We start from the raw sequence: 25,294 nt of genomic DNA, 5'->3' as shown, positions 1-25,294 counted from the left end.
CAACAGTAAGATTTTGGTGGGACAAAGTGGGACAGATAGATAATATAAATTTTTGTATTAGAATAACATGGTCTTCACCAAGACCAATGGTTTTTTTTTGCTTAAAAAAGAGGGACATCCTCTCAATATGTGGGACGTTCGGTCAAATGGTGGGACAGTACAACCAAAAGGGGGACACCTGGTCACCCTAGCTGCTGACTGTAATAACTTATTCGATTATTTCAACAGTGCCTGAAACATGTAAATAATGAGAAACGTGTATACCATACTGTACATCATTATAACCGATTATCTGGTGATGTCTAGTGTACAATCTTAAAACGCTGTCTTTTTATACCTTTAATAATAGTTTTACTTTGTTATTTGCTTGTTTGTTTGGTTGATCTGTGAAATCTATGATGTCTGACTGCCTTGTATCATTTGTTTTCTCAATAAAAAAAATAAATAAAAATTGGTTGTGTCTACACAAAACTAGCCACAAGATGTCGCTGTAACCGAATATACTCGTCATAATAGAAAACGGTTGGCTTACAAAACAAATGCCATATCTGTAAAAGTGGTGTCAATTGTGTGTTTTTTTTTTGTTTTTTTTGACGAGCTCGGTGCGGGTCCTGCCCCATGGATATCTCTTATCATCTTCATCGTCTTCATCATCATTGTGACAGAGTGTTTTGGTGTGTTCCGACCTGCCTGTCAGATCCTCTCTGGATGAAGGGGAGGACAGTCTGCAGACAGTCGCCCCACTGTTGCAGGAGACGTCGCGATGCGGTCGCTTCGAGGTGCAGAGAAAAGTAGGCAGTGTTGTTTATGGTGCTGAGAGAAACAATATGACATAGTCGAATTCTCTGCTTTGCAGTTCAATTACTTTAAAGGGACGAGAAGAGGCTTGATGTCTGGAATGTCTCGGGTGAGAAAGGTTGGAAACGACACAGCACTTCAGAACGGAAAGTATGGCTCACTGAGCGAAACTGAATCAAAACCATAAGCATAACTATTAATGTTCCTCTTTTGAAGACTGATGAAAGTTGACAACGGCACCGAGAGCCACCGGCATTCGTGGTAAGATATTACACGATATGTGTTTTTATTCAAGATATAAATAACCCTATATCCCTCGGAAAAAAATAAAGCGCAGTCCCTCCGGCTGAGATATGTGATGATCTCATGGAGGGGATTCGCCCATGATTCTCCATCACTTCACAGAAGCCGGTATGCAGTGATACGAATGACGGCATAATCGCCTCTAAACGCTGTCAGTGGTGAAATGAACTATACTTTGTGTTTGTGTTTGTTTTCTCTCTAGTCCTGGGGATTTTGTTAAACCTGTCATGGCTGATCTGGGATCCCAGGATTGTTCACATCGAAGGCACTCTGGCATAAGGTATGTATAGCATTAGCAGGGCAGTCAGCTGGGTTGTTATGAACGCTCCTTTGCATTCCAGTGGTTGTTTTCTTGTAGGCCTACTTCCAATCAGTGATATTAGATTAGATTAAAATGTATTGTCATCATACAGCACAAGTACAGTAAAACGAAAAGAAGTTTGGCATCCAACCATGAGTGCAAATGCAACAGTAAAGTGCAATAGTAATATACAATGTACAGGTGATTAAACTGGGTATAAAATACATAAATTAGTACTACTGAGTTATAGTGCTAATCAGATGTATAGGTATGTACAGAGTTGTAGTATTAATATGTACAGTGATACAGGTATAAAGATACTATGGTAGTAAGTCATACTGACCAGCAGTGTAACTAGTAAGAGTAGGTAAGGGATATGCACAGAACACTTTTAATAATAAGAAGTAGGCTATAGGTGGGGGCAAGGGGGGGGGGGGGGGGGCGGGGTAGATGTCTGGAAGGTAAACCATGTTTCGCAACAAGAAAAACAAACAAAATAAGTCGTCCTTCATTGTGGCGCTGAACTAAACTTGTCATTTTCTACCGTAAGCCTCAATCTCGGTCACAAAAGACCATGATACTGTACCTGTTTTCAACGTGCAGCGAGATTGCAGTGTTCGCGGTGGACTTGTTTGCGTAAGGCAAATGCCAGTGGGCAGAAAGCATCCTCCTAATCAACCCTTAACTACATTCCTCCCGGAGTCAAATCTCCTAAGTGAAGTCACAGTTGTTGCAGACATTTCAACCTTTGAACTTTGCTCATTTCCTGCTTCCAAGGTTTTTTTCTTTACTGAGAATCTGCCTCGGCCACATGTGGAGGTCATGGGAAACACTTTGGAGTCAAAGCAGCCTCTGCATCCTCTTATCTGCTGCTACAAGGTCTGATCAGAGACTTACTGAAGAGATGTTTAAATAGCATCGTCATCCTTGAGATAATGAGTTGAAATCCTTGTTTTATGGGAACAATTTGACATTTGTTTTCCAGAAGTGATTAGTGTGTGATATTCAGGAGATTCAGAGTCAAATGCTTCTCATGGTTGGTTGATTATGGTGTAAAGAAGAACGACAAACTTACTGTCTCATAAAAGATAGTTACAGAAACTTATGTTAAGTAGGCTATAATTTAAACAAAAGACTAAGATCCCTACGTGGCGCACAGATACGGCCAGGGACATCATTACCCCTCACCCTGGAGACGGGCAGGTTTAATGCCACCCCAGAGGAGGACAGACTTTGTTTGGTGTGTGAGTTAGAGGTGAAATAGAGAATGAGGTTCACTTTGTGTTTTACTGTCCTGTCTACGAGGACGTAAGGGAAGTACTTTTTAGTAAAACATCTTCCATTTATGTTGATTTTCTTGAGCTACAGTAGATCAATATGAACACCTTGGATACAGGAAGGGAACTTTTTTGTAGCAGATTTGATATGCCAATCTTGGGAGAGAAGACAGAGCTGTGATCTGTATTTATGTAGGGGAGAACGGGGATAGTTGTCACACTTTTTACTCTAGTGTGAATTGCTCATAATTAAAACATCTTTCAATAGTCATTCCTACATTAAATTGAAGCTTAAGATGTTGGCTTGAAATGTGTATCCCTCTCATTTTCCAACGTATTGTAACAAAGAGTTAATCACCTATCAAAGACACTCTGATACATTGTGACAACCAACCCCATCATGGGGATGGTTGTCACACACTGGGGTTGGTTGTCACCATGTGTTTTAATGGGAAAATCTTAAAAAGAAGACAAGAAGGCAGAACTAAATTTGAAAGTTTAATTGCATTGACAAGTTGACAAATACATAACTTAATGCATCTTAACATGAACATAAACAGGAAACACATCTTTAGGCCATCCTATATAACAAAATAAGAACACAATAAATCGGCCTAACAATAATAGCCTACACAACATGTGACAACCAACCCCAAATAAAATGTGACGACCAACCCCAACTGGAATGTCTTGATATCATCAAGGCTAACAGCCATCTAACAACTAGCTAGCTAGCTAACAACAATCTAAACTATAGCTATCCCTTCACACTTTTTAAGGGTAATAATTGTTTCATTATAAACCAATTGTGTAAAAGCCTAGAAGAAAAATACTGAGGAGCGGAATATTTACAAATGGACATGAAAAACACAAAAAGTCGTCTCACCTCAAATTCAGCTGTTTCACTCCAAATATGACAATGTAGGTGAACTCTGACCCCAATTCTGGACATTTAAATACCAAAGTATGGGAGACAGGATCCTCTGGTGGTGAAATATAATGAATGTGACAACCTACCCGTGTGACAACGTCCCCCGTTCTCCCCTAATCTGTATTTATGTAATCTGTATTTAGGTAATGAAATGTAACGTGTAATGTAATAATGGAACACTTCTACAGTATTATTGGTGTCTTATAAACCCATGAGGGTTGGGCACTTTGTGTGCATGACAGGAAAATAAAATTAAAATAATCAAATCATAATCAAAAATCAACATACAAGCATATATCTCTCCTCTATGTGTAAATTAGACTGTGCTTTCGAACTCATTAGACCTCACTGATGTCATTCCTTTTCTCGTTATGTCCAATAACAGTCAAAAAGATGATCTAAAAAAAGTGTGTTATGAGTGTCTGACATGTTGGAATTTCCCAACCATCCATTCGCTGAGATCATGATGTCAGCCGCCTGTATAGCGGTTGGAGTCATTAAACCGAGGGAGAGAGTTTCCAAAGCTTTTCTACAGAGACACTCCTCTCTCCTCTGGCAGAGACTGCAGACGTATTGTGACGTGAGTAGAGGTGAGGTGGAGAATGTGAGACGTGCCATATAGCGATTCCCTGGAAGTTTCCAAGCCCCCATACGTATCGCATTTATAGATTTCCACTTGTGAACGTGAAATTAATGCACTTTGCTACTAAGTAATCTACCTTGTCCATACTACTACCTACTATGCTAATATGTCTATATTATTACCTACTATACTAATATGTCTATATTAATTTACTACCTACTATGCTAATATGTCTATATTACTACCTACTATACTAATATGTCTATATTACTACCTACTATACTACTACTACTTACTATGCTAATATGTCTAAACTACTACCTACCATGCTAAATTATGTCTATACTACTACCTACTATGCTAATATCTATACTACTACCACCTACTATGCTAATACTGTATGTCTATACTACTACCTACTATGCTAATATGTCTATACTACTACCTACTATGCTAATATGTCTATACTACGACCTACTATGCTAATATGTCTATATTACTACCTACTATACTAATATGTCTATATTAATTTACTACCTACTATGCTAATATGTCTATATTACTACCTACTATACTAATATGTCTATATTACTACCTACTATACTAATATGTCTATACTACTACTTACTATGCTAATATGTCTAAACTACTACCTACCATGCTAAATTATGTATATACTACTACCTACTATGCTAATATCTATACTACTACCACCTACTATGCTAATACTGTATGTCTATACTACTACCTACTATGCTAATATGTCTATATTACTACCTACTATGCTAATATGTCTATATTACTACCTACTATGCTAATATGTCTATATTACTACCTACTATGCTAATATGTCTACACTACTATCTACTATGCTAATATGTCTACTACTATGCACTCAAGAATGTAGCACTGTTGAACACAGTTTGACGAACAATCTTACTGACCCTTAGCTGCCAGAGTTGTACCCTTCCTACCGACCTGTTGTACAGAACTTGGATGAAAGCGTTCAGCTAAATGACTAAATGTAAATGTGAATGTAACAATCTTGCGTATCATAAGGCCTAACAAAATTAATAGTTGGTTTCAGGTTGCCGACCGACCCTGCCGATTTAGGTGCAACCCAATATATTTTATGAGTTTTTAGAAACAAGTATACATTTTTTTTTTTTTTTTTTTTAATAAAGTTTCATAGAAATCTTAGTCAAACATTTAGTATTATGGATATTAAACATGCTGGCAGAGTACATGCATCCATGTTGTTGTGAACATTTTAATTAAATAAAGAAATTCCCTATCCATAGTCGCCGTGGGAAAGAATTAAATAAAAAAATAAAATAAAATAAATTCCCTACCTACCCATGGCCAAACTGACAACCAACCTGAAATCAACTATTAATTTTGTTAGGCCTAATGCATTTTTATTGGGAGAAAAAAAAATACATTTCATTTGGTGTCGGGGTCACTTTAGGAGCAGAGCCACATTATGTTGGCAGTGCAGAGTGACAGACTGTGCCCCGCTTCTCTCCGCGGTTTCACTATTCTCTGGAAAAGTAAACCACCCTCTTCGCAAGCTGTTGTGGCCAGGAGGAGGAGGAGGAGGAGGGGGGGGGGGAGGGGGTTAGCACATGTTCACTACGTTATTTGTGGCTTTTTGCATTTGGAGCCAAATAAACCACCTGAGAATGCACTCACTTTTCAAGTGCAGTGTGGTATGTAAAGACTTCACGTGCCCCCTCCTCCCGCCCCTCCCTCCTGCCCCCCGCGCCCCTCCCCAGTGCTACGCTACAGTTGTTACCCAGCTACTGCTGCAGCCAAAACACCAGACCAGCTGTTCTGCACAACCACTTGGTAACACACATTGATATACTGTTCATATACAAACAACCCTTAACAGAATCTGCCGGTTTAAAAAGCTTGGAAGAGGCTTCTCTCCTACTGTACTCTGCCTGTGTGCCTGTGTGCCTGTGTGTCTGTGTGTATGTGTGTCTGTGTGTGCCTGTGTGTATGTATCTGTGTGCCTGTGTGTCTATCTGTTTGTGTGTCTGTGTCTGTGTGCCTGTTTGTCTGTGTGTCTATATATCTGTGTGTCTGTGTGTCTGTGTGTCTGTGTGTGCCTGTGTGTCTGTGTGTCTGTGTGTCTATGTGTCTGTGTGTCTGTGTGTCTATGTGTCTGTGTGTCTGTGTGTCTGTGTGCCTGTTTGTCTGCGTGTCTGTGTGTCTGTGTGTCTATGTGTCTGTGTCTCTGTGTGTCTGTGTGTCTGTGTGTCTATGTGTCTGTGTGTCTATGTGTCTATGTGTCTGTGTGTGTCTATGTGTCTATGTGTCTGTGTGTCTGTTTGTCTGCTGTGCTCATTGGAAATAGGATCTCTAGAAAAGAAGGTTTATTTTTTTTGTCAGAGCAGTTATCATTCTGTTTAAAATTACATCTGGTCTTATTTTGGAAACAATTTGAGCGCCACCACCTTCGATTGTCTATATCAGTGATATCAGAATGTAGAGCTACTTAACACTTATCTTAACAATAAAATACCACGTACAGCAGCTTTAATACTGTGTATTTAGTACATACTGTATCTGGAGTTTTCTGTGTATCATATCGAGGCCTGACTCCTAACCCTTTCACGACCACACTACCAAAGTTAACCCTTTCACTGCGACAATACAGAAGGTTAACCCGTTCACTGCCACACGACAAAGGGTTAACCCTTTCACAACCTCACTACAGAAGGTTAACCCTTTCACCCATACACATTAGAGAAATACAGAAATGAGTAATGAGGATAAACAAAGTTATGCTATATTGTGTTATGTAGTGCTGTACTATATTCACTGCTGTCAAGTGAATCGAGTTTTTTTTTTAAATATAATTAAAAGTATATTCTATATTGTAATATACTAAATTATGTTATATCTAGTAAAATTAATGGAAGAACAAATATAAATGTAAGGGGGTAGGAATCAATAAGCTTAGCTTCCCTCTACTCTTTTTTTGGACATGTCTGCTAACCAAACACATTGCTCTTGACCTTTTGTTTATAATTATCTTTTCTTTTTTTTAATGTTTTTTTTTAAATGTTTTTTAATTTGTTGTTATGATTGTTTGGTTTGACGGAACAAGATACCGTGATTTTTTTGAAGGAAATCGAGAATTACATCTTCAAAAATAAACTTTTCATTCATTTTCATTAATTCATTACCACACTACAGACGTCTAGTGTGGTAGTGAAAGGTTAACCTTCTGTAGTGTGGTAGTGAAAGGGTTAATGGCGCGCCGCCTGGCTCCATTCCTGATCATTGGACACACCTTAAAGCATGATCTCACATGGTTGGCGTCCCTCAGGGCAGGACGTGGAATCGGTTAAGGTATCGCGAATCCTCACAGCTGTTTCCAGACGTGCTGGCGGTCCAAGGGCACAGCTGCTCACATGAATCCAGCCATGAAAACTATGGCTGGGAGGGGGGGTGGGGGGGGCCTGGGGGTTGCCTTATCACAGATAGACGGTAAAGACTATATAGAGTTTGAAGCAACAGACACTTCCCTAAGCAACATAATTTATTCAAGATTCAAGATTTGTATTCACAGTTAAACAGGCAGTACAAAGAAAATCGTACTTTGCTAGTCCACCCTTCACACAGAAGCACAGAATATAGACTTAAACAGGAATAAAAAATATTAAGAAGAAAAACCTTAATGCTAAAATAAAGAATCTTAAAAAGATAAATAAAGTATAAAAATAAGGCATGCGTGACAGAGTCAGTGTCTGTGTAGCGTTCACAGTTCAGTCAGTCAGTCAGTCAGTGAAGTCGCAGCAGCAGTCTGTGTCTGTGTAGCGTTCAGGCTACTGCTTGGCCTTACTCCTAAAACCCACCTTACCCCTGCCCATTTTGACAATCTAGGATGGCTTAGAGTAGACAACAGAGTACAGCAACTTGCAATGGGCCTGGTCTACAAGATACACTACATCACAAAGATACCCATGTACATGTCGTATTAAAAAAATTTATCTAATTAATTACAGGATTTGTAATTAATCTAATTAATCGCATTTTAATCGCATAACCATTTTAGGCCTGATATTTTATATTCTATAATCATATTTCAAATTGCATGTGTCCGGATGGCAGAATTCAGCACTGTATCTACAAAACCTTCTGTTTAATCATCTTCCCTTTATTCATTTGCTTAGATTTGTCAGGTCTGGTAAATTTTAGCGTGGTGTTATTCACAGTCAAATCTTTTTTTTTTTATTGATATTCTCATTTGGTTCATTACAATTTACTCAAGCCTAGTAACAGACACAGTATTTCTGACACTGGGAATACATTCCCTGAGATCCATAGATGTCCCTAGAATCAGATACCAAGAACATGCAAATGGAATTTTTTTTTAAAAGTTTGTAAATGTTTATTCTACGTTATTATGGAATAAATGAATAACGCGATAATTTGCTGTGTAATTAATTCATCTAATTAACGCGATAAACTGACAGCCCTAGTCGAAATACTTCCTAAAGGTCAGTGAAGTCCACGACCACAACACCAGAGGGAGTTCCACAAATCACGCTCAACCCAGATTCGGCTAAAAAAAACAAGGGACTAAACACGTTTCGCAACTATGCCACAATAATGTGGAACGCCCTACCCACAGCCGTAAAGGAATGTGAATCCCTACCCTCCTTCAAAACCGCTCTCAAAGAGCACCTACGGGTGGCTGCAATTTGAAACTGGCCCCGGTAAATGTCAACCCCCCCCCCCCATTCCCCCACCCCACCCAACCCCCTCTAATGTAAACATTTTTCCCCTTCTGATTTAAATTCTTTATGATCTCTCTCTTTCTTACATAGTACCGTATATTCGTATGTCTCTAAATGTCTTGATGAATTGAAAATGGAGGACCCTTATGTAAACAAGACGAAAGGATTTTTCTGGTCTTCATCCTCTTAGCAGTTCTGTATCGTTAGTGGCTTAGCTTGGCATCACACTGCACTATCTCGCGTACGTGCACGCGTACTGAATAAACCACAAATGTACCTCTAATACCAGTATTAGTCTGACCACACCCCCTCATCAGCTTACCTTCATAAGCAGGTGTGTGGTCACCTGCTCTCCTCCTTCTCGCTTTCACCACAAGGAAGAAGTGCCTCGGTAGATCCCCACACTTGACACCATGATGGAAGAAATTGGATTAGGAACAGCTTGGGAAACAAGGATACGTTGACATCATATCTTTATTTTCTCTCTCACTATTTTTCGAGAAAATACGGCGATATTGTCTTCGTACTGGAGTGTCTAGAAGATGATGATCATTCTAAAAACCCTCCACCGGTTTTCGTATTGGGAGCACGCCGCTGCATGCTTCTCAACTGCAGTTCCTTGCTGTGTTTGTTGGGGTGAAACCTGTCAGGCCACAGCTGAACTGTCGGACATGCCGCTGTTGTGAGAAGCGGTGCGTTCCAGGTTGGGTGAGTAGTGTTTGCTGGCGGGCTCCACTTGTCTGTTAGTGCTATGGGGGCTACTTGACAAAGTTTATGGAAACCGGCCCCAGGCTAGGGTCCTTTGTTTAGCCGCCTAGGCGACAGAAGGCCTTGGTCTGGAGACCATTATAGTTTTAACTAGTGGGCCGCGACCATTGACACTGGTGATCCCTGTGTGTTCTGGACGAGTGGATTCTCTCTGTCACCGTGTTAAGGCCCCATCTTTCATATCCAAATGAGAGTATTCCTTCACGAGGGGATATGTGCATGTAATGTGCGATAGCGGCAGATTCATGTTCGAAGTCAGCTACACAGGCCAGTTGGTACTGTGCTGATTCCGCCGGATGTGGTAAAGTCACCGTTGTGAAGCGGTGTTGACGTCTTGTTTTCTCTTTTCTCTTAAAAAGTGAGGAGAGGTTCAGAACGGCGGCCTGTCTGGGTGAGTGTTATGTCATTGTTTACATGTTCATAGCTTACGGTTAGCCAGTCAGCTGTTAACGGCTGCGTTAGCCTGCTGGATCGCTGCATGGCCTGCTTAAGGCCTACTATTAGCCAGTCAGCTGTTAGCTGCGGGGCTAGCATGTCGTGGTCGCTAGGTAACGTTAGCTTGCTGCTATGGCCATGGCTGGCGCGGGGTAGCTTAGCTTCTCGCGCGCCGCCGGGAGCTCGCTTCTGATCGCCGTTAGCTTGATGCTATTCTGTTGAACGTGCTTTGATTTTAACATGTTTTACACTCTTGACCGCGACGTCATCCTTGACAGGGGATGTTTCGTCGACCCTGCCCTGAGCCTGGACGGGGATTGCGTCAACAAAGAGGACTGTAGCGACTGGTTGGAGCGGCGACGCTGCCCGGATCGAACAACACAGGACGGCTGTGTTCTACGGTGTCTTGTGACTGCACTTCGCTGATCTGCGTTCCGGGTAGGAACGGGGTTGACCAGACCTCATAACACGTCTTCTGGTTTTACTTTGCTAAATGTATTGTGAATAACGGTGTTTTTTCCCAAAACGTGTGTTGTTGCAATGCATTTAGGATACGTTGCGGGTTATGTGTGAGCTGTTTTTGTCACTGGCAGTTAGCTTCTCCGTGCAGATCGTGATGTATTGATCTGGTTGTTGTGTGAGGAACATCATGGTGTTTATGTGTACCGTGTACTCACTACTAAGGCAACTAACCTATGAAGCTATGCTTGGTGACAAGTGAGTAAAAGAATGTTCTTTCTCAGACTGTAATGACAATGAACAGTGTGTTCACACATTAACAGGTTTTCCTGTTTTAACTGGCCGTATTGAGGGTAAAATAGGAGGATTGTGTTTTCCCCCCCGGTTCCCTGGGGACTTTGTCACCTCCTATCAGACATGTTGTGCATTAATTGTGTCTTTTGTGTGGTAGGGATACGATGTAACTCTTAGCTTGATTGCTGAGGTTGTGCTAAATCTGCTGGAGAAACTTATTTCCTAAAGGGAAATTGGTTTGGTTGCTGTCATGTGTGCTTGGCAAGGCCTGTGGTCGATACTAATCAAGAATGATGTATTCTCTCATTGTGAAAAAAACGGCGTTCCTCTGTTGAGTGTTTTTGCCATTTTTTGTAGGTGATGATGGGTTGTGTGTGTCATGTGACCTACAACTGGGTTGTACTGGCCACAGAAGCACATGTGTATGTTGGACCGGGGTTCTTAGAGCCCTCTCTATTCTGTGTTTTTCCTTAGTAAAAATCAGATAGCAGGTTGGCTCATGCGCTGTGTGGAGCTGTGAAACGCTTCATAGAGCTGACTATGACTGTGTCATATTCTCTTTTTGTCGTTACGTCGTATCATGGGTGTGGGGTCGTAAAGGGGTGAACTGGTAACCTTTCCTCTCCCCATTGTTCTGTCGGTCAGGGGTACACCCCCTGTCCTTCAAGGTTCCCGTCACGTGGCGGTTCGGCACGTTACGGGGGGGGGGGGGGGGGGGGGGGAGGGAGTTCCTGGTCCCACGGCCTGGTATATTGGGCGTGTGCACCGCAGGAATTCCCCCGCCATAGAGTACGTCACCGTGCGCGTCTCTGTTGGTAGGACTTCCGTGTGCTGTTCAGGTCCATGTGATGGATCTGTTTTCAGGGGGGGTGGTCAGGGCTCCTCCTCACCAAGCGCCTATTCAGGCCTTCTGTGAGTTCGGACTCCTTCTTCCATGTGAGGAAGCCTCCATCAGAGTACAGAGCCTTCCTCCTCAGATTGTCAAAGTGAGTGGACCCTCTAGAAGGGTCCTTTTCTATTGTATGTATATTCGATTCAATTCGTTTATTGAGTGTGTATGGGTTCAGTGCCTCTTCCCCGGAGGCCCTAAAACCAGTTTTTTACATGGCTCAAGGTGCAATATATTCTTTTCAATCTGTACAGCTCGCGTGGGAAGTCTCTCTGGGGATCCCCGTCTCTTTCCTATGGGAGGGTGGTGGGATGTAAAAATGTGAACATTTTTTACCCCGGCTGTGTAGACTGGGATACATACTGTTGATGCTTCCTTCTTTCTATTCCAGAAGTGTTGGAGTTAGGGAGTGTCACACCCCTCTTGTCGTTCCCCTGGGCGCCTTGGGGATTCAATGACAGGTCTAAATAGCCTGTTCATTGATGGGGGTGTGTCCCGACGCACGTATAGTGCTAGCTCGCTGTAAACAGGCGATTGACTGGCACGCCTTGGTTGCTTGTGGTTGAAACAGCGTTTTTATAAAGCAACTGAGATGGGGGTTTTTCCTCTTCCGACGACCACATCCCATGACCTGGGTGGGTTGTCGACGGATTCTCGTTCATGTCTGGGGGATGATGACGGGATGGATCTGAACATATGTAGTGGGGTCTCACGCCCTTGGGGTGGGCCACCAGGCGCGGTTCGTCCGAACGTCTGGGTGGCGCCTTCTTTTCATGTTAAGATCAACACGCATATCTGCCCTTCTCCTGGAGTGGGCATGTCGGCGTGGTTAGGGCACGGGACTGGTTCTGGTCACGCTGGTCCAGATCAGTTGAACCCGTTGTCCGCCGGGGATGCAGATCTGCTGTTCTGGTACCCTGAGGGACTTGGGCTTTTTTCAGGGGGAAAAATGCCAGGTCGGTCTGGGTGTCACAGGGTTAAGCGCTATGGAGACCCTGGTTGGGTATGTTTTTACTCAGCACTGTCGTCATGGCTTACAGCCATGCCATTCTGTACGCGCTCGATCTCGTCGGATCTCGGCTGCTACACAGGTTGGTCCTGGTTAGTACTTGGTTGGGAGACCGCCGGGGAATACCAGGTACGGTGTGCTTAGGGGCTGGTTCTCCATTATTTTTCGCTCCTCTCTCACGCATGGCGAAGAGGGGCCTGTGGGGGTGGTTTTTTGACCTCCTCTGGTGACCCTGTGCTTCCCGTACCGCCAGGCCCGGTCCGAAGTGATGTTTGCGACCCGTAGGCCTGGGTTAACCCTTTTTGGAAACTGGAACACTTGTACTGCGGTATAGCCGGTGTATACCCGCAGGTGTGTTTTGGAGTTTTTTCTTGAGGGGTTATAGGAACAACCACCGCATTGGGTAACACCGAGGTGGTTGATTCCCTGGTGTGTTGGAGCAGTGTCAACTCCCGGGTTCACCGTTTGAGGGTGCCCCTGCACGTTCATGACGTCTGCCAATCGTGTCAGCCTTCTCTGCCTCGACCCCTCTGGGTGGGGGTTGTTAAATGGAGGCTTGGTCATGCAACACCGCCAGCTTACGCTCCTTCCGCCGGGGCGGCTGTGTTCAGCTGTCCCCTCTGGCGCCTGTCTCGTCCGCAGTCTCCAGGCTAGGGTTAACAGCCTGTTGCCTGGTTTTTCCCCGGTGCGCTGCCTGCTTCCGTTGGTTAACCTTTTTTGTGTGCTTACGGCCATGCTGACTGCCTGTTCTGCAGGGTCAGTGTGCCAGGCGGTGTACTATTGGGGGGACGGGGCCCGCTCGGCTTACGGCCATACCGACCTGAACACGCCCGATCTCGTCCGATCTCGGAAGCTAAGCAGGTTCTGGCCTGGTTAGTACTTGGATGGGATTCCGCCTGGGAATACCAGGTGCAGTAACTGAGGGGCCTTTGTCCGAATACGCTGGCGATGTGGGGGGCGGGGCACTACGTGCCCACCTGGTGGGGTCTTGATGCTGGCATCATGGACTTCTCCGGGCCCCCATTCTAGGGAGTCCAGTCCTTTTGGTGGGTCTGGGTCTTCCTTCGTGCTCCGCTGCTACGGCCTTGCCACGGGGTTGGGTTTGCCCTTGACCCCGTGATTCTGGGGGCAGTAAACGAGGTTGTTCCTCCGTTCGTTCCCGGGTGGCATGCGGGTTGTGCGTGTGTGTAGTCGTGGGGTCAAGCCACGGTCTGCTCACCCTGTGCGTTGAGTTGCTTGAGTGCCTCTTCGCACGGTCGGGTCCGTCGCCCTCCCGTGACGTCCCTAATAGGGGGGCTACCCGCCATTAGGGGGGGTCGGGGGGGCTCGGCCCTCCCTGTTCTGATGGTTGTGGGGGGGCTGTCAGCGGGGTGTATTTGTCAGCCAGTGGCTCCGCTTGGCCTCCCTTGTGCAGTGTGATGCCAAGCTAAGCCACTAACGATACAGAACGATAGGTTATGACTATAACCAAGTTCTGTTAGTTAGGGGCGATGCTTGGCATCAGACGGCCGCTGCAGCCCTTGTCCTCACCTTGTGGTGAAAGCTTGGGAAGGAGGAGAGCAGGTGACCACACACCTGCTTATGAAGGTAAGCTGATGAGGGGTGTGGTCAGACTAATACTGGTATTAGAGGTACATTTGTGGTTTATTCAGTACGCGTGCACGTACGCGAGATAGTGCAGTGTGATGCCAAGCATCGCCCCTAACTAACAGAACTTGGTTATAGTCATAACCTATCGTTGTTTGTATTGAGCTGTACTGTATTGTACCCATGTATTGCAATCTGTTAATAAAGTTTTCAATCACGGGCGGCTACATGGTGCAGTGGGCAAGGCGCTCACCACGAATACTGGAGACTTGGCTCGAACAGGTAAGCCTCCCTGTTCGAGCCCAGCGCTCCACATTGCTTTCAGTTTAGCTGGTCGTCCGCACTAATACACATTGGCCGTATTAGGGGGAGGGAAACTGATGGATGGGGATCGGGCGTTGTGGACAGCGACTCCTACAGGTCGGTTGGTGCGCCTGCGCAGTAGAATCAGGAAGCGACGGGGGCGGGGCCCCTCCAAAGCCCAGACCCCTGACGCTGAAGGATCGAGCCGCGCAGGTGGAAAGATGCGACTGCTGTTACCTCGAGTATCGGAGGGGACTCGTGCTATGTATGACTTAGTCCACATTGCAGCCGGCTTGTGGGAGGCATGAAACAGCGTTCAAAGACAGGGGAGGGTTGAATTGGTCGATACGAAAATTGGGATGGGAGAAAAAATAGAAAATGGGAGAAAAAGTGGATAAAAAAAAATTACGTTTTCAATCAATCAAACAATCAGTTGTTGAGGTATGCGTGTAGTTATAATGGGTTGTTTAGCTACTGTAGGACATAAAGAAGAGCTTTTATGTTTTTTTTTATTGCCACCAAAGGGTGGAATGACATGAGTAAGGGGATTAGGAATTATTATCATCTGTCACTAATAAACATTTGAATTTGAGCATAGAAATAAAAATAAAAGCAATTCCGTTTTTACATTCATGGTGTCTAGTTGATATGTTGCTGAGATGATACAACTCTCTGTTGGGGGTAGAACTCTCAGTTGGGCTAAACACTACGCAACAGATCATAAACAAACGATTTGCTCCAAACATCGTGACTCCTCTCCAAAAAAAAGGCCCAATAAAGACTGGATTCACCCACTAGAGAAAGAAGTACGAACACATGCCGTTTAGATGACATTGAACCACAGAGGCTTCAGTGACATTCTGACGGACTCAGCGGGGCCTTGGGAGAGAGAGAGAGAGAGAGAGAGAGAGAGAGAGAGAGAGAGAGAGAAGAGAAATGAGAGAGAGAGAGAGAGGAGAGAGAGATATAGGAGAGAGAAGGAGAGATAAGAGAGAGGAGAGAGGAGAGAGATGAGAGGAGAGAGGGAGAGAGAGAGAAGGAGAGATGAGAGAGAGTGGAGATGAGAGGGTGGGAAGTCGGAGGGGATGGTTTTTACTTGAGGAAAACAACAATGTGCCCGCAAAACAAAAATGCCATTGAGGTGCGTGGCACGCTCGCGTCGGAGAGAGAAAGTGTGTCTCGGGAGACAGAGAGAGAGAGAGACAGAGAGAGAGAGAGAGAGAGAAAGTGGCCGTGTGTCTCGGGAGACAGAGAGACTCCTTATATCTCACGGACGGTATGCTTTCTGCCTCGCAGGAATAAAACAGACACAGTGGCTGCGATCCAGGGAACAAGGAAGAATGGGTCTCCTTTGTTGCTCTGTCAGGGCCAACGCACTGACCGTAAATACCAATGAATGCTTATCACTAGGCTGTGATCCCCCCAAAAAGACAATTTGCCAGTGGTCGTAGATTTAATTGGAAACAGATTATGTAATGTGTGTCATTCTGATGTTTCTTGGGCGAGCGCTTTTCCTTTTAAAGCATATTTCACATAGCTCTGCCGTTACACACACACACACACCGTGCCTCCAGCGCTGGCGAGAATGCAGATATGCAAATAACTTTTAGAAGTTCTTGGCTCTCCCTTTGTTTCTGTTGTGCTCTCTTCCAGGACATAACAGTTGGACGCCTCCCACCCGTGGCTCTCGTAGCATTCGGAGTTACTTCAAATGAAGTTGTCCTTTGTGCGTCTCTCAATGGGAACTTGTGCTTATCTGCCGAGAACACACGCAGGAGTTTTAACTCTCGCCACGGAGCGGATTGATTCCATTTGTTTGACCTCCGCTATCAGTGTTTGTGTTGGTTAGATTAGATCTCTCTCAGATGTGCCACGGCGAGTCAGCGGCGCTGCTGCTGGGCCCCGGACACACGATGGGGACGCCCTGAGAGGACCTTGACACATTAGCGATACATCCGCCAGTGGATACACACTCGTAATCACCTAACGGCAACCCTGACCCGACTCTATGTGGTTCTGTCTGTCTGTCTGTCTGTCTGTATGTCAGTCTGTCTGTCTGTCTGTCTGTCTGTCTGTCTGTCTGTCTGTCTGTCTGTCTGTCTGTCTGTCTGTCTGTCTGTCTGTCTGTCTGTCTGTCTGTCTGTCTGCCTGCCTGCCTGCCTGCCTGCCTGCCTGCCTGTCTGTCTGTCTGTCTGTCTGTCTCTTTACAAATTACAAAATCACGTTTAGCCATTTAAAAAAAAAAGGTCTGTAAATGTTTATTAAAAAAAATGTAAGCACATGTATAGTCAATTGGTCCTGTTGTTCAGCCTCACAATGCTATTTGATAGTAAATGTGTTTATATGTCCCACCCTCTGAAGTTGCTAATGTCTTTTTAATTTGGGCCTCACAGGGTTAACTTCTTATGCCCGAAATATACAGTAAAAGTGTATATTTTCAGCATTACGTTTGTTTACCAATGAATTTTTAACTGTTATTAGTGAAATATAAGATTATAGAAATCTCAGGGCATTGAGTTGGAAACCGGCGCATATTGACAGGAGGAAGTGGAGCAGCCAAAATTGTGTGTAGTTTTTTGAAGGAAGAGACTCTGGGCTTTCGAATAAAAAAGAAAAACGACCCTACCCAGCTCACGCCAGCCCCTGTCAATCATCTGACTTCTGGATTCACTTTTTTATTTTTCTCTTATTTTTTAGGATTATCTCCCACAAACCTGAACATTATTGCCATAAAACAGAACACAGTTAGTTTCTCTACCTTTCTGTGAACGTCTAGCAAAAAACGGTGTTGCAATATGATGAAAAATGGTGGAGAAATGTACATTATAAAAAAGATGGCAGAATTCAGTATTGTATCTACAAAACCTGTTTAATCATCTTCCCTTTATTAATTTGCTTAGATTTTTCAGGTCTGGTACATTTTAGCATGGTGTTATTCACAGTCAAAGATAAAATATATATATATTTTTTTTTAAATATAATTGATATTCTCCTTTGGTTCATTACAATTTACTCAAGCCTAGTAACAGACACACTATTTCTGACACTGGGAATACATTCCCTGAGATCCATTGATGTCCCTAGATTCAGATACCAAGAACATGCAAATGGACCATTTAAAAAAAAATCTGTAAATGTTTATTCTACGTCCTTGTGGAATGAGTGACATACAATTTTTTTTTTTTATTTTATATATTTTTTAATTTACTTTTTTTATGGATGGAAGAGCCACACATTGACAGGCAAAGAGCCACATGCAGCTCACGAGCCGCGGGTTGGCCACCCCTGGTATACATGGTCCAAACCGTAGTAACACACTGCACTAGAGTCTGTGTAGTGTTTATTATTAAGAGTCAGAGAGTCCTAACAGTGTTTATTATTAAGAGTCAGATAGTCCTAAGTAACAATATTATTAAGAGTCAGACAGTCCTATTATTAAGAGTCAGACAGTCCTAACAGTGTCTATTAGGCTATAAAGAGTCAGATAGTCCTAACAGTGTTTATTTTTTAAGAGTCAGACAGTCCTAAAAGTGTTTATTATTAAGAGTCAGAGAGTCCTAACAGTGTTTATTATTAAGAGTCAGATAATCCTAACAGTGTTTATTATTAAGAGTCAGTCCTAACAGTGTTTATTATTAAGAGTCAGACAGTCCTAACAGTGTTTATTATTAAGAGTCAGACAGTCCTAACAGTGTTTATTATTAAGAGTCAGATAGTCCTAACAGTGTTTATTATTAAGAGTCAGAGAGTCCTAACAGTGTTTATTATTAAGAGTCAGACAGTCCTAACAGTGTTTATTATTAAGAGTCAGATAGTCCTAACAATGTTTATTATTAAGAGTCAGATAGTCCTAACAATGTTTATTATTAAGAGTCAGACAGTCCTAACAGTGTTTATTATTAAGAGTCAGACAGTCCTAACAGTGTTTATTATCAGACTAGTAAGACATTGCTAGTTATCCAACTTCACATTAAAATACCTCTCAGCACTAACAGCCTCTGGGTCTGTAGTCTCACTATAGATCAGAAAAACCTCCATCTTGACCGATTGGACGCCTTTTTCAGTCTGCATGCTGACAGTCTCCGCCACTTCATGTGACTGTGCTACAGGGGAAGCGCTGGTGTGTCTCTTTGGGAGAAGCCTCCACTTGTCAGACAATGCTGCTTTGTCTCTGAAGAAAGGACGCAGTGTCATAGTGATAATTATGACTCAAGGGGAAACTTTCTCTCGTCCCCAGCTGATTTATGTAAATGTTGGCCTCACACAGAGAGAGAAGGCCCGGGCTAACTAACTTGGTGATGAACTCACAGAACTCTTCCCGGCGCTAATGGCACGCTCTCTAAAGTATACTTTCCCTGTGTATCTGATGGATTTAGATTAGATTCAAATATATTGTCATCCTCATGATGCAGCACAAGTACAGTACAATGAAAATAAGTCTGGCATCCAACCAGAGTGCAAATGTAACAGTAAAGTGCAATAGTAATATACAATGTACAGATCATTCAAATGGGTATAAAATATATAAATTAGTACTACTGAGTAATAGTGCTAATCAGATATATGTACAGAGTTGTAGTATTATGTATATGACTGTACAGTGATACAGGTATAAACACTATGGTAGTACGTCATACTGGCCAGCAGCGTAACTAGTAAGAGTAGGTATATATATAGGTATATATATAGATATACTATATATGATTACAGTGTAGGGCAGTTGTAGACAGTGAAAGCAGTATGTAGGTATAAATTGAGTATAGGCAACAGAGTTCAGGGCCATACAGTATGGGTAACAGCCTAGGGTGTAGGCCATGGGTTCCCAATACATTTTCTGCCCGGTCCACTTTCTAGGATTCAAATGACTTGGCGGGCCAACCTCGACCCCCCCCTCATTCAAAATGCAGACATAGGCTACGTGAGAAGAACAGAGTTTATTTTGAACAGCTTGTCATTTCAGTTGCATGAAATGCAAGTCCAAATGTAACATACAATAACCATTTTAGTTATTTTGTTATATGAAGGAGCATCAAATTTGCACTATTATAGCCTACTGCTGTAAACACTTTAACGCAGGCCTAGACTTCCATGAAATAAAAAATGTATTTGTCCATTCTCGGCTTCTGTAGAGAAGCTCGTTTGTTTAACACAAATAAAAACAGTATTAACCGGATAGAAACTAGATACGCAGGACCGCTTCGAACATAACAATTAGCATACATTTCAAACACCTTTGAAAACAACAAAAAAATGCTATTTTAAAAAGAAAGTAATAATATTCGGATCAAGCTGAAACCATGGGATGGAAATCAGCGCATGTCAAGGTGAAAAGTGGCATCTCCGCTCAAATGCGAGTTTTCGAAAGTTCGGCTGATATGATGTTGTGGGCTGATATGATGTTGTGGCGAGGCGGAGGCACTGGTGGAGGTGTTTCCAGTTTCATAACAGAAGTTCTCTGTGCCACGAATTTCATAATAAATGCGGCCGCTATTGTCATAGGAGAAACGTACATAGTATTCACTGCATTACTGAGCACAGGGTGACAGTACCATCTTCCTGGACTTACTTCTTACTTTACTTTTAAACCAACATTGTACAATTTTACACTTTACTGTACACTTACTGTATATTTTTACTAGGGCTGTCAAAGTTAATGCTTTAACTTTAGAGATTAATTTAAATGATTTAAAGCGTTATTTTTTTTAATCTAGATTAATCTATGGAGTGAAAATGTTCAACGTTCTGAACTTTCAGCAGTATCTTTGCTTGTTCTTTTTTTGCATTGACTCATGCATCTTTTTGAAAATCATCTGACATGAAGATGGAACACATTTTTGTTGTTAATATGATTTATATTACTGGTAGTTCATACAAGACATTATCGTCCTCTAAGCCAATCTGCACTTTAACATAGGCCTGGGTTGTTTTTATTTCTGTTAGCGCCGCGGATATAAGAAAGAGGTCTAGCTGAGTCAATGTTGATGGTTTTGTTGAACATTTGTATTTCACAGGAGAGAAACTGTATTCAAAGAAAGCTATTAAAATAGTCTTTGAATCTAAATATACTTTCTTTGTGTTGATTTTACATTAATTCCATGATTTTACTCAAGTAAATATCTGTTACAAGCTTCGGTTTTAAGTAGAAAAATGCTATTTTTAATCTAGATTAATTACAGAAAATTGTGAGATTATTTAGTTTTTTTTTTTTTTTATCTATTGACAGCACACATTTTTACTGTATATTTTATATTAGAATGTATATACATAACAGGAAATGTATATCCCGGACCATATTTAATTTTTAGGCTTATTTTTTATTCCTTTGTTTCTGTTTACCTAAATGTTTACTATTTACTGTGAGCGATTTGTAGTGCCAAATTTCCCTCGGGATTGAGTTGAGTTTATTGAGTTTATTAGGATTCCCATTAGCTGTTGCATGACAACAACTAGTCTTCCTGGGGTCCACACAAAACATAAAACATTACATTCGACAAGACTTTTACAGAACAGTAAATAAAAATGTGTTTAAACAGATTTCCGAAGTCCATTTTCCTTCAAGCATTGACTTTCGTATCCTACATCATATACCACTTATTTTCCGATTTTCATTTAATTGGAAAGAAAATAATGATAATAATAATAATAATAATGGGATGAATAAAGTATTTTTATTCTATTCTATTCTATTAAAATGCCTCGCAGGCCTGATGTGGCCCGCGGGCAGCCTATTGGGAACCCCTGGCCTAGGGTGTGTTCAATGGAGTCAGAGTTCAGAGTTTATAGAGGGGGGGGGGGGGGGGGGGGGCTCAGAGTTCAGGGATGCCTGTGAGCGCCTGACAGCTTCAGAAGTGAGCGTCTTATCAAGAGAAAATACATATCTTTTCTCCACTCACACTTGGAACACATTGCTTGTTATTCCGCTAATGGTTGGCAGATGTTTGCCCTTTTTGTTTTGGGCCGTGCCAAGTCACCGTTCCGTCCTTGGCGGGGCGGGGGTGAGCGGGTGGAAGGTCGGCGGAAGAATATATTCAAGCTTAAATGCAGGAGAAACGAGGAGAGGCGAAGATGGAGGATCCGGGGGTCACGGAATGAGGATGACCTCCTTGGCTCGGGGTCACACAGGTCACCCTCTTATCATCCAGCTAACCCGGCAGACCCAGTGACTTGCCGACGTGCCGACTTGAAGCCAGGCAGATTACAGTGGAGGGGTCATTATACGTACTCGTTCTGCTAAGTAAACAGCAGCCAGCGCGCGCAGTGGTTAATGTCCCTGGGTGTTTATCGCCAGTCTAAATATGGGTGTGATTCGACTGCCCGCGTTGGAACACATTGTGGGAAAACACTCTTGTTTTGCCTTGGAGTAACGGCGGCTTCACGGAGGAAGTGGGATGTTTCTCATGGTGTCTCCTCCTCCTCTTCTCCCTCTTCTCCCCCCCCCCCCCCCCAATCTCTTTCTGTCCCACACTGCTGTTCCTTGGGAGTAAATGGCATTTCCAGACCTCAAAGCAGCTTGTGTTTACTGTGAGTGACCTCTCACCAAATGACCAGCTGGGGCCCTGGCTGGTGCTGTGTTATGTCTCTCCAGAGGGACCTAGCCCCCCCCTCCCCCCTTCCTTGTAGCGTTACCGCTGCTCCCGCTTGTTGCCGCTATGACAGCGCCCACGTCCCATTGGCCGGTTCCCACCCACGGCCCCCTCCACCCACCGCACGCCGTCTTGTAATCTCTTCGCCGGTGTCGAACGAAGGACAAACTCTCAGGTGAAAGTGAGGGTTGGTGATTATTAGCCAGAGCAGCAGGAGCAGCTAGTAATGACCTCTAGGCATCTTTTAGGCTGTGATCTCATTGGACACCTTTTTCTCACGCTCCAACGTGAGGCGTGGTGGTGAACGTAGAGAATCTAAAGCGCACAGGGAGTAACGAGCGACACCACTGATCACTGTTGCTACCTCGGCTAACATTACATACATGACCACTGATTACTGTTGCTACCTCAGCTAACGTTACATACATTACCACTGCATTACTACATGCTCCCCCTCGGTCGTGTCATCGGCAGACATGGAATGTCCTTCCACTGTTATGCCGATGACACACAACTCTACATAAAAACGGCCCCAAACCCCTCTGCAGCAGTCTTGGGGAGATAAAGGCATGGATGAACAGCAACTTCCTCCAACTAAACAGCAAAAAAACCGAGGCACTTCTAATTGGCACCCCTCACCAGGTTCAGTCTTCATCCATATCACATCTCACCTTTGACGGCCAGGTAATCCCCCTCTCCCCCTCAGTCACAAATCTGGGGGTTCGATTTGACCCCCACCTGACCTTCAACATCCACATAAAACACCTCTGCAAGACCTCATTCTATCACCTAAAAAATATATCAAAACTCCGTCCCACTCTAACCCTGTCAGATGCAGAGAAGCTTGTCCATGCCTTTATCTCCTCAAGACTGGACTACTGTAACGGACTCTTCATCGGGATTCCTGGCAAGAGCATCCAAAAGCTGCAATACATCCAGAACAGCGCTGCCAGGATCCTGATGACAGTCCGTAAACACGATCACATAACCCCCATCCTCCACTCACTACACTGGCTACCCGTCTCATCCCGGATCAATTACAAAATCCTGATGATCACCCATAACTGCATAAACGGACACGCACCCCTCTACCTTCAGGAACTCATCACTCCACAATCCTCCACCCGCACCCTCAGATCCGCAGGTAGCCTGCTCCTTCAGGTCCCGAATACCCGGCTCTGCACCATGGGTGACCGAGCCTTCTGCACGGTTGCACCACGCCTGTGGAACAGCCTCCCCATCCAGCTGAGGGCACCACAGAGCTGGACTCTTTTAAAGCAGGCCTGAAAACCTACCTGTTCAAAAAGGCCTTTGACTGTTAGCTTTTTATTTAAATTTTCTTGTGCTGTTGTTTTTAAATTGTCTGTTTATACTATGTTTTTAATTAACTATGTTCTATTTTTATCTTATTTTTATTCTGTATTTTATTTTATTTGTTTTACTAATAACTTTTTTTTTAACTATGTTTTAACCCTGTAGTGTAGCACTTTGGGATCCCAGCGAACAAAAAGTGCATTACAAATTCAATCTATTATTATTTATTATTATTATTACTGTTGCTACCTCAGCTAACGTTATATACATTACCACTGATTACTGTTGCTACCTTAGCTTGATTGATTGAATTGATTGATTGAAAAGTTTATTAACAGATTGCAGAATGGGTACAGTACAGTACAGCTCAATACATACAATTATTAAGGGGATGCAGACCAGAGAAAGACTTTCGTCTTGTTTACATCAGGGTCCCCCATTTTCAATTCATCATAACATATATGACATACATGATTGATTGATTGAAAAGTTTATTAACAGATTGCAGAATGGGTACAGTACAGTACAGCTCAATACATACAAATTGTAGGGGCCAGTCTCGAATTGCAGTCTCCCGTAGGTGTTTTTTTAAGAGTGTTTTTGAAAGTGGGTAGTGATTCACATTCCTTTACAGCTTTGAGTAGGGCGTTCCACATTGATGTGGCATAATTGCGAAACGTGTTTTGTCCCTTGTTTGAGCCGAATCTGGGTTTAACATGATTTGTGGAGCTCCCTCTGGTGTTGTGATCGTGGTATTCACTGACCTTTGAGAAGTATTTTGACATGTACATGGGTACCTTGGTCGCATAGTGTATCTTGTAGACCAGGCCCATTGCAAGTTGCTGTACTCTGTCGTCTACTCTAAGCCATCCTAGGTTGTCAAAGTGGGCAGGGGTGAGGTGGGTTCTAGGAGTCAGGTCAAGCAGTAGTCTGACTAGCTTGTTTTGAGATGTTTGTAATTTGTTTTTTAGTGCCTTTGAGGTGCTTTGGTACCATGAGGTGCAAGCATAGTCGTAGTACCCTTGAATGAGTTCTCCTGCTAGAGTCTTCAGGGTATTCTTGTTTACCAGAGAGGAGATCCGGTACAAGAATCGAGTTCGTTGGTTGACTTTTTTTATTACATTGGATGCCATTTTGTCACAGGAAAGATTAGCCTCTAGGATGGAACCCAGGTAGATACATACATTACCAATGATCACTGTTGCTACCTCGGCTAACGTTACATACATGACCACTGATTACTGTTGCTACCTCAGCTAACGTTACATACATTACCACTGATTACATTTACATTTAGTCATTTAGCTGACGCTTTTATCCAAAGCGACTTACAAGTTCTGTACGACAAGTCATCAGGAAGGGCACAACTCTATCAGCTGAGTAACAATGTTCATAAAGTGTTGAGTGCTACAGTGTAGGTTAGTTTATTAGGACAAGTGCATGACAGTAAGGTTAGTTAGGGTTAGATTTTTTATTTTTTTTTATTCAGATAATGGTTGAAGAAGTGCGTCTTTAGTCGACGGCGAAAGATTGGACGGGTTTCGGCTGTCCTAACTGGGGTGGGTAGTTCATTCCACCATTGTGGGGCAAGGACTGAGAATAGGCGACTTCTCTTTGATGACCCTCCCGGAGCTTGGATAGGAGTAGGTCTGAGGCGGCCAGAAGATGCAGAGCGTAGGGGTCTTGGGTGTGTAGTTAGAGACCAT

General features: G+C 43.2%; 1 protein-coding gene across 1 annotated transcript in view; it reads left to right on the top strand.

Annotated features, from left to right (window-relative positions):
• The first annotated feature begins 739 nt into the window (after positions 1 to 739).
• Positions 740 to 25,294, top strand: part of cobll1b (cordon-bleu WH2 repeat protein-like 1b) — a 265,209-nt gene continuing 240,654 nt past the window's right edge. The window contains exons 1-2 of the mRNA XM_084309730.1: positions 740 to 1,059; positions 1,304 to 1,381. Coding sequence (XP_084165856.1) covers positions 1,019 to 1,059; positions 1,304 to 1,381 — 119 coding nt within the window. The 5' untranslated portion in view covers positions 740 to 1,018. The remainder of the gene's footprint in view (positions 1,060 to 1,303; positions 1,382 to 25,294) is intronic.

Source organism: Notolepis coatsorum (genome assembly GCF_963971535.1).
Source record: "Notolepis coatsorum genome assembly, chromosome: 3".
Lineage (NCBI taxonomy): Eukaryota > Metazoa > Chordata > Actinopteri > Aulopiformes > Paralepididae > Notolepis > Notolepis coatsorum.
The sequence above is the reverse complement of the archived record's forward strand: the minus strand, read 5'-3'. Positions and strand labels throughout refer to the sequence as shown.